At 43.5% G+C, this 12,616-nt stretch overlaps 1 protein-coding gene across 1 annotated transcript in view; it reads right to left on the bottom strand.

Moving 5' to 3' along the window:
- The window catches only part of LARP7 (La ribonucleoprotein 7, transcriptional regulator), a 49,599-nt gene extending 43,096 nt beyond the window's left edge, over positions 1 to 6,503 (bottom strand). The window contains exons 1-3 of the mRNA XM_082275438.1: positions 6,250 to 6,503; positions 4,601 to 4,701; positions 3,609 to 3,692 (exon numbers count right to left, since the gene is read on the bottom strand). Of these exons, the coding sequence (XP_082131564.1) occupies positions 3,609 to 3,692; positions 4,601 to 4,701; positions 6,250 to 6,457 (393 nt within the window). The 5' untranslated portion in view covers positions 6,458 to 6,503. The remainder of the gene's footprint in view (positions 1 to 3,608; positions 3,693 to 4,600; positions 4,702 to 6,249) is intronic.
- Between the last annotated feature and the right edge of the window lie 6,113 nt (positions 6,504 to 12,616).

The following is a 12,616-nucleotide window of genomic DNA, read 5'->3' as shown; positions in this document are numbered from 1 at the left end:
AACCCTTCCCCCTGATGCGCTAAGGGTATCTCCTTTATTACCTCCTCCTGTAGTAGGTTTGATATGGATATATCCCAGGCTTCCTTTGCCGGAGGTGTTCCTGGTAGAGAGGTTACCCGAAATTTGTGGGGAGGATTTGTTACAAACTCTATCTTGTAACCTTCCTTGATGATATTCACTATGAAATGATTGGTGCAGAATTCTTCCCATTGGGGAAAGAAAAATCTCAGTTTCCCCCCTACCGGCCTTCTGGCGTCACTGAGGCTTGCCGACATTGCTGCTGTTGTTCTGGAAGAGGTTGTTTGGTCTACCCCTGCCTTTATTGTATACCCACTTCTTCTGGGTATTGGGTTTTCCCCCTTTGGGTTGTGTGTCGCCTCTTGGGCGACGAAAAAACTTTTTCTGTTTTTCCTTCTTCTTGGCGGGGAATCCTTTTGATTTGTCTGCTGACCTTTCCAGGACCTTGTCCAGTTCCTGGCCAAAAAGTAGCTTCCCATCGAAGGGGATACCACACAGTTTATTCCTAGACGCATAATCCCCCTCCCAGGTTTTAAGCCAGAGGGCTCTTCTTGCAGAGTTTACCAGGCCAGTAGTTCTGGCTGCGATTCGTACTCCTTCTGCTGCTGCGTCTGCCATGTAGGCCACCCCCTTCTCTATTAAGAGTAGGGAATCCTGAGCTTCTTCGCTCCCCGGGACCTTTTCCAGCTGTCCCCTAAGCTGTTCAAGCCAGAATGACACATTCCTAGCCACACAGGTATTGGCCATACTAGGCTGAAAGGATGCTGCCCCTGCTTCATAAGCCCTCCGAAGCGTCACGTCGATTTTCTTATCCATCGGGTCTTTTAAGTGGCCCATGTCTTCGAAGGACAGGTCCGACTTTTTTGATACTTTGGCTAGGGGTGCGTCAATTTTTGGGCATTTGGCCCAAACCTCAACTGCTTCATCAAAGGGGAATCTCTTTTTCAAAGCCTTCGGGAAAAAAAGTTTGTTTTCAGGACATTCCCATTCCTTCTTGATGATTCCTTCTAGGGAATGGTGGACTGGAAAGGTACGCGTCTTCGGCACCTGAAGTCCTCTATATAGTCGGTCTCTTACTGATCTTGTTTCTTCCTCTTCTTGTAGGTCTTCTGTTACATATATTGCCTTTAGAAGTTCCTCCGTCTCTTCCGATGGGAATAGGTGTCTGGTCACTTTTTCTTGAACCCCACTGTCATGCCCTTCTGAATCCGAGCTGTCTCCTAGGAGTTCTCCTTCCTCATCTTGGGAGTCTGAATCTGAGGATTCTTCCACTGCCCTAGTGACCGTTTGAACTCTTGTCGTTTTTGTGCGGTATCCTGACGTGGATGGTTGGTCCGCCTGTCTCATCCCATCTATGGACGATTGTAGTGCTTTTAGCGTGGATGAGACTTCTTTCTTGAAATCAATGAAATCTTTCCCTAGCGGCTTGGATTCTTCACCGATAACTTTCTTAATGCACTTGGGGCATAATAGTTTGTTTGAATCCGTTGGGATTTTTGCCCCGCAGATGCGGCAGTACTTCTTCTTAGGTTTAGCCGCTGTTTCTGTAGCCTCTGCGGGTTTGAGCTGTAGAAGGGGAGAGCAGAGAGAGGCAAAAGCCCATTATCGCCCGTCCCTCAGGAGTGCTTACCCCCTCACCTTTTTACCCCCCTTAAAAGGGACCTACCACCGACTCCCCCCCCATTTTTTGGAGTTGTCCCCTGCTCTTCCCCTTCCCTCCACTTACCATACTCAGGCTGGGGCCACAAGCAACAGCCTCTGGTAGTAGGGACTGGTCCTCCGCCATTAGGACCGCCTGGAGGGAAGGAGTTCTGCAGCAGCCTGACGTGACCAAGTATAGCCTGCTTGTATGAGTGAGTTTGGCGCCTTTTTAAAACCAAATTTCCCGCCAGGGACTCGTTTGGCGCTTTTCCCCTCATTTCCTGCGCTTTTGCCCACTTCTAAAATGGCCGCCGCCCTACTTCCGGTGGCGGCGCCATTTTAGCTGCATCACTTCCGCCGCGACAGCGGCGACGCTGGCTGCTGCATTATACGCTGGTTACTCCACCGGGAGCCCAGCGTGGAAAAGACCTCTCTCAAGGGAATGGCGTGCGGCTCAGTACGGCCTCCGGCTGGCCGCATGGTCCCCTCGTAGGTCGGCTTCTCCTCAGTCCCCTTGGAGCAAGGTAAGCTATTAAGGCAGGATCTCTGGAAATCACCTGGCCTCAGGTCTCCAGCTGTCTGTCTGCCTCAACAAGGAAGAGAGAGAAGGGGGTATCTTCCTGACCCCCTCCTCCCCCTAGGAAGTCCTCCTCCTTCGCCCCTATTATTGGCACCAGCCTGCCTGATAGTCTTATCGGCCCAAGCTGGTGGAAAGAGGAGGTATCCCAGGACGCCTGCCCAGGATAGGGGAAATAAAATAACAAACAGGGGATGTTTTAAGGACCATGCTTGCATAAGCAGGACAGGAAACACAAGAACTGTGGGGCAGCCTGGGAGGCGGCCTTTTAAACTTAACTATGCTTGTGTTTCCTGTAGGAGGAGGAGCCATCTCTCATGTGACCGTCCTGGAGGATGACTTGGGAAATATTAATTATATCTATCATATATATATATATATATATATATATATATATATATATATATATATATATATATATATATATATATACACATACATACACACATACATATACACAGTATATGCAGAGGTGATCAAATACCAAACCTCTGAGGGCTTCATAGAACAGCTGTATTCATACTGAGATTAAATTTACACATGGCTGGACTAATTAGGTGACTTCTGAAGGCAACTGGTTCCACTAGATTTTAGGTAGGGGTATCAGAGTTAAGGGGGCTGAATACAAAATGCATGCCACACTTTAAAAAAATAAAATAAAAATGTCAAAACTATTTATTTTCCTTCCATTTCAAAATTATTCACCACTGTGTTAGTCTATCACATAAAATCCCAATGAAATACATTTTATGTTTTTGGTTGTAACATGACAAAATGTGGGAAATTTCATGGGAGGTATAAATACTTTTTCAAGGCACTTTATCAGTAAGCTCTCACTTAGGACTGACAGCACAACACAATGCAGTGGAGCCATACTAGCCATCAGTGTTGGCCCTCATTTTCGAATTCCTGCTCTGTAGTAGGATACAGAAAAGTAAACAGAATATTTTTACTGTTAAAAAATGCAGTAATAGTTTCAAAGTTGAATTGGTTTAAATTATGTTTTTATATACTTGCCAAGAGGCATTATTTTTCCAGTCAATAAAGGTCTCCCTAATTACATCCCCAGTCTCTAACCATCCCTTATATTAGGTCTGCAGTCTCTGACCATCCCTTGTACCATATCCGTAGTCTTTGATTACATCCTGTTGTCTGTCTCTGGTAATGAATATTCACTGAATTTTATGTGCGGCCTTATGGTAATGTCGTGGGCCGCATTTGAGGCCCCCCATATCAAGAAAGTTGACAACTATTAGTCTACGTCCTTCTACATTTCTGTAGACAATTTACCCGATTTACACTTTCATTTTGAGCATTTAAAATAATCAATAGTCCTATACTCTTTAAAAGTAGAAGAGCTGGAACCACTTACTGCATATACAGTACGGTCATCCACATCCTCAGGTTTCTCCCCAAGTGGAAGCCTTCTCCTGATTTTAGTATTTTCTAAATTCATCTTGAATAGGAAAAAAAATGATTAGATATGCTTCTCTGTGGAGGTTATCTTTGCATTTCAAATACATATAAAACAGCCATGTGCTATGCCTAGCAAGCCGCTTTATGTGTCTTGACCAGGGCATGCGATTTCCTGAAGAGTTGCAAGTATACCAGAAAATCGTGAGGCAGTCTGATATACAAGCAACAACCTGTAGACTGCCTCCCTCAGTGCTTGCTATTGACCCATCAATTTGACAGGCTGCCTCACCAACCTGGAACGAGGCATGTAAGGGAGAGCGGGTAAGAAATGGCAAGCGAAGGAGATGGCCCGTACCTACATACCAGAACATTCCAGTTTTTCTGTAACCCTGGAATACATTGCAGAAAATTAGAGTGTAAGTAGCAGTGTTATAAATAGCTTAGACGCATTTACTAGAAAGAAACACTGTCACGTTGCCCATGTAGTGTCTTTGCAAAGGGCCCCATCCCAAATCAGTTATACTTGCTAGCAATAAAATCCCTAGTTTCAGCTGGGGTAAGATAAAAGGAGGAACGGTCATGTTATAGTGGGCAGGTCTAGCCATTGGTTAGGTCACATGCTCCCCGTACCCGTTTCATTGGTTACTGCTGCCAGAAACAGGGACAGTTGGGCTGATTTAATAAAGACAAACAGACTGTGCACTTTGCTAGTGCAAGTGCTCCAGAAACTAGTAAATAAGGGGAAACTGTTGACTTCCATCACCCAATCATGTACAAGCAAAGATGCGTTTTTTTTCCTTGCACGTAATTGGGTTTTCTCTGCAAAGTGAAGCCTAATCTCATTTACTAAGCTCTTGAGCAACTTCTCAAAGTGCACAGTCTATTTGCCTTTAGTAAATTAGCCCCATTGTCTCCTTCAGGACATAACTAGCTTTATAACCTACTCACCTCCACAACTAAAGAATTCTTGACAGCTCTGGCAATAAGTTTAGTATCCGTAGTCAGTTTCTTCATCTTATTAAATGAGGCCAGTAGAGAAATATCAATGACTGAAAAAAAAAAAAAAAGTACAGATGACATACTACTATTACAGTGTTTGCAATCATCTATGCATTCTATTGTTGTGAATTATTTTTTTAATAGTGTTTGTTACATTTTAGAAACAGTTTTCCTATCGTGATGAAAGTACAAACATGACATATAGATGAAAATGTACCAGAACGCTTGAAAATATTGATATTGTTGTACAAGGGACAAATAACATTTTCAGAAAGTTTGCTTCTAATGAAATCATTTAAAATCTCTGTGCAGTCTGCTGTTTTGTCATTCCAAGCCCCTGTATGGGCAGACTGGATGCTTCATTGTTCATGTACTAAAAATTTAAATACAAATATTTGTACAAGAAAATCTCTGTGTAGTCCACAAACTAACCTGCTATTTCATTCTATGAGGAAGTGAGATATTAGATGATGGAAGTCCAGTGGATGTAGTTAATCTAGATTTTGCATTCGATACTGTACCGCATAAACATTTAAATTAGTTCACCTAAATACGGGTGTGACATGTAACATGTTATTTGACAGCACACACCATTCACCCTCTGATCCCCCACTTTGACAGTGGGCAGGGGTTCTTCTCTCTGCACCTGCTGTCACAACTTAAAATCAGATCTGCCCGCACAGCCCAGTCATTCACTCACAGCAATCTGAATGAAAAAAAAAAACAAGTCCACCGCAGCATATGGACTTGTAGTTTGAGCCTGGGTTCACACTTGTTTGATGCAGACCCCGCATGCGAATCGCACAGAAATCGCACCGCATTCCTGTGCACATCAAATGCAATGTCTTTGCGATTTAAGCAATACATTTTGTAGGGCTCAAATCACATTGTATCAGCACCAAAATAGTGCAGGACCATTTTTTCCTGCATCTGAATCACATTGCATGGTTGTTCACAACCTTGCGATGCTATTCTGGCATTTTGGCAATCGAACTGCGTTTTGCGATCTGTTTCGGGCTGTTGTCATTTCTAAATTCGACACCCGCAGTAGATCTCATGGATGCTGTGTGATTGCAATGTGGTGCAGGAAACGCACAGGATTTACTACGTTTCCAGCATCGCATAAGTGTGAACCAGGGCTGAATGAACTGTGGTTGTGCATGCGCGTAGTTCATTTACAATGCCTACAGCTCAGGAACTGTCTGTCCCTATAAAGGCATGGACAGAGTTTTAGGCCATGTGTTTTAGAGTCTGACATTGCACCAGCGACAGAATATTAAATAGAACAGATAGATGTAGACAGATGGCAGAGAAAGCACAGCACCGGCTTTTGGGGATCAAAAGACAACTGTATGCACACCGCGTATTATATTTCAATATGTGTGAAAATGAAAGGAGGAGCACTGAGCTCAATGTTTTTTGTTTTTTTTTAATATAAATATTTTTTATAAATATGTCAGCTAATCACATGAATATGTTATGACATTTTAGTAACTTTCTTGCTGTTTAATTATGCAGTTACAGCAAGTTTGTTAGATATCCTTTAAATCTCCAAAACATGTAATACATCAATAAACAAATCACACAATAGGACTCACAGCCATCTCTGGATTTCTCAATCTGCTCCCGCAGGAAGCGATCCTTGTGAAGGTTAACATCACCGAACCAAAAGTCCACCTGCTTGGCAATGTCAGCCAGCAGCTGTTTTACGCGGGAGCGTTTCTTCTTCTCCCGTTCCTTCCTTGTCTCTGTGCTTTCATCTTCTTTCACCTTGTTCCTTGGTGTGTCCATTTCCATGTCAGCCATCCCTGTCACTACGCAAAGACAGAATTTACAATGAGGACTGGCATCAGTTTGCACAAAAAATATATATATATATTGGTTGCATCCAGTGTATTCTAATAGTCTGTTGGGAGAGTTAGCAATTCATATATCTGAGCACTTTAGATGAAGTAGCTTACCAACTGAACATGAACTATACAGAACTTGCCAATTGTATTTCATAGATGTATTTGTAAATGCTCCTTATAGCATTCCTGCTTCAAATAAGGCTGGGATGGCAGAAATGTACAGCGCCCCATAGAATGCAAAATGATGAAAAAACCTTGAGCCTTTACAGCCACTTTAACCGCATGCTGACCGTATAATTTACATATATGACGTACCTAGTATGTAATCCTGCACTTCCGGGTCTGGGGCACGCATGCGATTATGCGCATGTGATTGCACACAGCGGGAGCTGATCTGCGGGTTCCACGGACTCGATGTCTGCCGGCACCTGCCGATCATTAGGCAGAGAGCCAGAACGGCGACCTTCCAATGTAAACAAGGCAGATCGCCTTCTGACAATAGGGAAGGCATTGATCTGCTGTCTCTGCAAAGCAGGAACATGGATTAATGCCTTCCCATAGTAAAAGCACCTCCCCCACACAGTACACTAGCACTGGCTAGGCACAGAGTTCACCCCTGGTGTTAACCCCTTCCCAGCCAGTGTCAGTACAGAGACAGTGCATATTCTTAGGCACTGATCACTGTATTAGTGTGTGACTGGTCCCCAAAAAGTGTCAGTGTCCGATTTGTTCGTAGCATAATCGCAGTCCTGCTACAAGTCGCTGATCGCCGATATTCCTTGCAGAAAAAAAAAAATAAAATAATAATAATAAAAATTCCATGAATATATCCCATAGTTTGTAGACGCTTTAACTTTTGCACAAACTAATGAATATACACTTATTGGGATTTTCTTTTTACAAAAAAATATATCATCAGAATACACATTGGCCTAAATTGAAGAAATTTTGATTTTTTACATTTTTGTTATTGGATATGTTTTATAGAAGAACATATTTTTTTTTTTTTTAAATTGTCGTCTTTTTTTTTTGTTGATAGCGCAAAAAATAAAAACCGCATAGCTGATCAAATGCCACCAAATTAAAGTTTTATTTGTGGGTAAAAAAAGGACATCAATTTTATTTGGGTACAGCGTCCCACAACTGCGCAACCGTCAGGTAAATTAATGCAGTGCTGTACTGCAAAAAAAAAAAAAAAATGGCCTGGTCATGAAGGAGGGGGGGGGGGGTAAATCTTCCAGAGGTCAACCACTTAAGAAGCGTAATTGATGCATGTATATTAAATCATGTTTAAATTTATAGTTTGTACTAGAGCCCTGCCCGGGACTGTTTTATTAAACCCGCACCCGCTGAATGTATGACCAGGACCGACCGCACCTGCAATGTTTGTGTTGCACTCCCGCATCCGCAAGGTTTGTGTTCCACTCCCACCCGCAAGGTTTGTGTTCCACTCCCACCCGCAAGGTTTGTGTTCCACTCCCACCCGCAAGGTTTGTGTTCCACTCCCACCCGCAAGGTTTGTGTTCCACTCCCACCCGCAAGGTTTGTGTCCACACCTGCGTTATACTCACCCTATAAGACTACCACTTCTTCTGAGGCAACACCATATAATATCAGTGGAGCCATCATGTCCCTATTAAATATTTTAGCCTGCTGGATGTGCCCTAATATGTACTGTAGCTTCTGCTACATACAGAACTTCTCTATTAATAATTTAGCCCGCTGGATGTGTATACAGTAAGCTTTAGCTACTTACAGAACGTCCCTGTGCTGTAATACTCTATGTACCACGCTGAGCCAATCACGGCAAACTGTGCATTCTATTATTGCATACAAAGCCTGCTCAGATTGGCAAAGGTTGTATAAGCCCGCCTCTCTGACTAAGCCAATCCGAGCAGGTTTTGTATGCATTAATAGAATACACCGCTTGCCGTGATTGGCTCAGCACGGTACATAGAGTATTACAGCACAGGGACGATCTGTAAGTTGCCAAAGGTACTGTATACACATCCAGCAGGCTAACATTTTTAATAGGGATGTTCTGTAACTAGCTGAAGCTACAGTACCTGGCGTATAAGACGACCCTCGATTTTTGGGGTATATTTTTTATTATAAAAAAAGTCGTCTTATACGCCGGAAAATACGTTACACATCATTACACCGTTCCCCGCAAAATTTTTTGACCGCCGTTTCCCGCCCACAGCAGAGGTAAAACCGTCCGCTCCCGCAAGATTTGCATTGGGTCCCACGGGAGCCCAAACCCAATGAAGCCCTCTAGTTTGTACTATAATATGTAGTAGAGATGGTTATAATCTCACATCAAGCATCCCAGGATATATGGTAGAGTGATATTTTGCATGATACAGATTGTAATGGTGATCATTCCCAGTCCAATAGCAGGGGGCTGTACCATACAGTATATCTATACATGTGTGTATGGACTAGGGATGCACCGAAATGAAAATTCTGGGCCAAAACCGGAAATGCAGGATGCCCTTGGCCGAAAACCGAAAATGACTTTTTCCCCCCAAAAAATTTAAAATAGATAGAAGAGGGGCATACACCAAAAACAGGCAGCGATGTACACCTGTCGCTGCCACCCTGTCACAGTATATGTACTGTGATGGGTTGGCAAGAGGTTAATTTAATTACCAATGGTATTTGTATTATGCAGCATGAGGGAGTTAATGTATTGCCACTGCTGGTCACTGATCTATTAGTGACCGACCAGTGGCAGTTAATTAACCCCTTTGTGCTGCATTAGTGCAACCAGTATCAGTGTTAATTAACACTGGTTGCACTGATACTGGTTGCACTAATGCAGCACAAAGGGGTTAATTAACTGCCACTGGTCAGTCACTAATGCATCAGTGACCAGAAGTGGCAATACATTAACCCCCTCATGCTGCATAATACTAATACCATTGGTAAGCTGCCTCAGCTAACCCCCCCCCCCCCCCCCCCACTGCCTCAGCGTCCCTCCCCATCCCAACGATTCAATCTCCTACTCACTCTGCTGAGCGCTCCTCCTGTGCCCTTCATTCAAAAGAAGTGCCTCTGGCCGGCGGCCCGCCTCCCGGTGATGTCACTACTACGATCTGTGTATTAATGAGGTGTCACACCGGGCGGGAGGGTGGGCGAGCGGCCGCTAATAGCTATAACTATGTGAGCCTTCACTTCACTGTCAGCGGGACTGTGTGTATGAATGAACTGACCTGACACTGGGCGGGGGGAGCGGCTGCTAATAGCTATAACTATGTGAGCGCTTCACTTCCCTGTCAGAGGAGATACATGCCTGACAGGGAAGTGAAGGCTCACATAGTTACAGCTATTAGCGGCCGCTCCCCCGCCCTTCCGCCCAGTGTCAGGTCAGTTCATTCACACACAGTCCCGCTGACAGTGAAGTGAAGGCTCACATAGTCTCACCTGCCCTCCCGCCCGGTATGACACTTCAATCATACACAGATCGTAGTAGTAGTGACGTCATTGAGAGGCGGGCGGCCGGCCAGAGGCGGGACTTTTAAAACCTGCGCTGCACCCTCCTCCTTCCTCACGGCGGCCATATTAATTTCAGAATTGTTAACCCATTATTGGCTGAAATGGGATAGGCTCATTTTCGGCCGATAATTTTGGTGCATCCCTAGTATGGACATATGGTACACCATAAAAGAAATGCGTTGATGGCGTTTTAACCCATTTTTATGATCAATACATTCCGACCTTCTTAAAGAATCCACTTGGAAACACCTTTTTTTTTTTTTTTGAACAGACGCCTCTGCTGACCCCACACTGGTTCCATTTTGGGACCTTATCCTTTCCACCATTGCTTACTGGATCTAATCACAACCTAGCGTGAGAATCTCCAGAAAACCCCCGACGTGCATGATGTGTAACCACCCGCACTCTACGTAGAGACAGTCATATTCTCCACATGCTCAAACAGGTTTCTTGACCCTGGGACGGGTATGCAGCAACCTTATGTATGGAAGTATATGCTTACTACACTTTTTACTTTTCCCATAGGTACTACTGAATACTACCCTTAGAAGGATCCCACTTGTGGCTTTTTATCTCCTTGTCTGCTCATCAGGACCACCACTCACTCATTGTGTCACATTGCTGGTGGGCAGCAAAAACCCGAACCAACCTCCCCCCTGGCTGCCCGTGTGAACATAGATAAAGTAAAGGAAATTCCCCAATGGGACACAAATGGTGTAAACTAACAGTATTATTACTATGCAGGATTTGTGCAGCTCATTACAATATAAAGGGAGACCATACAGTTAGAGCACAATTCAAGACAACAGGGTTAGGAAGTGCCTTCTCCTGACAGCTAACAATCTAATAGAGTTGGGCAAGTGGAGCAAAAGGCAATAACTGTGAGGGATATTTGAAAACCCCCTCAAGTGGATGGGCCTTTATGGTAGCAAAAAATAATAAATACATTTTCTAGTATATTCAGATAATTGTCTTTAAAGTGATAAAATAGCTTTATTTGGCCAAAAGATTATTGGACAATAAGTAGTCCAATATGTATTGAAATTAATGTATTGTATATAAATTGTCAAGTCAATATGTATTTGTATGTACACATATATACTATGGATTTATCCAATAATCTTTTGGCCAAATAAAGCTATTTTATCACTTTAAAGACAATTATCTGAATATACTAGCACATGTATTTATTACTTATTTTTTGTTACCATAAAGTCCCATCCACTTGAGGGGGTTTTCAAATATCTATTGGCTAGGGATTAAGGTAACACCATACCCTCAGTTTGTGAACACACTTGTATACATATAACTGTGAGGGATGAGCTGATGGGAGAATTAAAAGTTCAGGTATTAGGTGGAGGCTTGATAGGCTTCCCTGAAGAGAGGAGTTTTCAAGTACTAAAAAGCAGACAGTAGAAGATAAATGGACAGGTTGGGGTAGAGAGTTCCAGAGGATGGGAGAGGCTCTGAGGAAGTCCTGGAGATGAGCATGGGATGAGGAGACAAGGAAACTAGAGGGCAGGAGGCTTTGGGAGGATTAGAGAGCATGATTTGTGTGATATTCTGACACAATATTGGTGATGTAGCTCGATGTCCTACTCCATCAATGATAAGAACAAAACTGAGCTTACCACACTTGTTGAAAGTGAATGTTTATTCCTAAGAAAAACTTTTGTAAATTACCACCCCCTAGTGGTCACAACAGTAGTGCAGCTTATCTTGCCCCCCTAGACGAACCCATTTATCTTATTATTGCACACACTGTGCTGTGTACATAGAACAAGCAATAACACTATTCCATACTGACTACAACTAACTCTCTATAATAGCAGCTACCCGGTATAAGAAGACATGTCATGGTATAGTATTACAGTCTCCGCTCACCTCGCGCCCTCACACACCTCTCTCTCCCTCAGCGCATAATATTCTATATAGAGGAAAGCGCAGCGAAGCGTCATCCAACATGCGACCCACAGCAGCTCAGGACCCTACCTCTCCACAGCGCCAGGGCTGCCCTCACTTTGCCTGCATTACTATGGTAACGTTACCATGCCAGAGACCCGAAGTCACTCTACTTACACGCCAAATATTTGTTTCTTAACTGTTTGTTGTAAATAAAAATACCAACATAAAGAAAAAAAAAGCTAAGCCAGCTAGCTCTATACACACCATGGTTAGTGGCATCCTTTACTTGTCGCGGGAAAGTGACGTCAAACGAGCGCGAAGTGTAAGAAAAGCTTCTAGGTGTTGTGAAAGGCGTTCCAGGTGACACAGTGGTGCTGTACTTTGTGGGGTTACTCATTGTATACAGCGGGCACTGGTATGGTAACACATGGGGGTAATTGTGGTAGCCTGACAGAGGGAAACACATTAGAGTGAGGTAATGAGAGGAGACATTTCCTGACATGATAGTAGTAGGGTAGAGAGCACTCAGCTATGTGCTCCAGTCTCCTGAGTGATAGAATAGCATACATTGCAGCTTATACAATGGTTTGCTAAACAAACTGTCCACTCCACATACACACATAACATAGAGTATGTCTAATAGATTTCTTACTGCACTCTATGCTAGGGTTACCACCTCATCCCTTTAAAAATTAACACATATCAAGTACAC

Source organism: Pelophylax lessonae (genome assembly GCF_965119305.1).
Source record: "Pelophylax lessonae genome assembly, chromosome: 1".
In the NCBI taxonomy this organism is placed as follows: Eukaryota; Metazoa; Chordata; class Amphibia; order Anura; family Ranidae; genus Pelophylax; species Pelophylax lessonae.
This window is presented reverse-complemented; position numbering and strand designations above follow the sequence as displayed.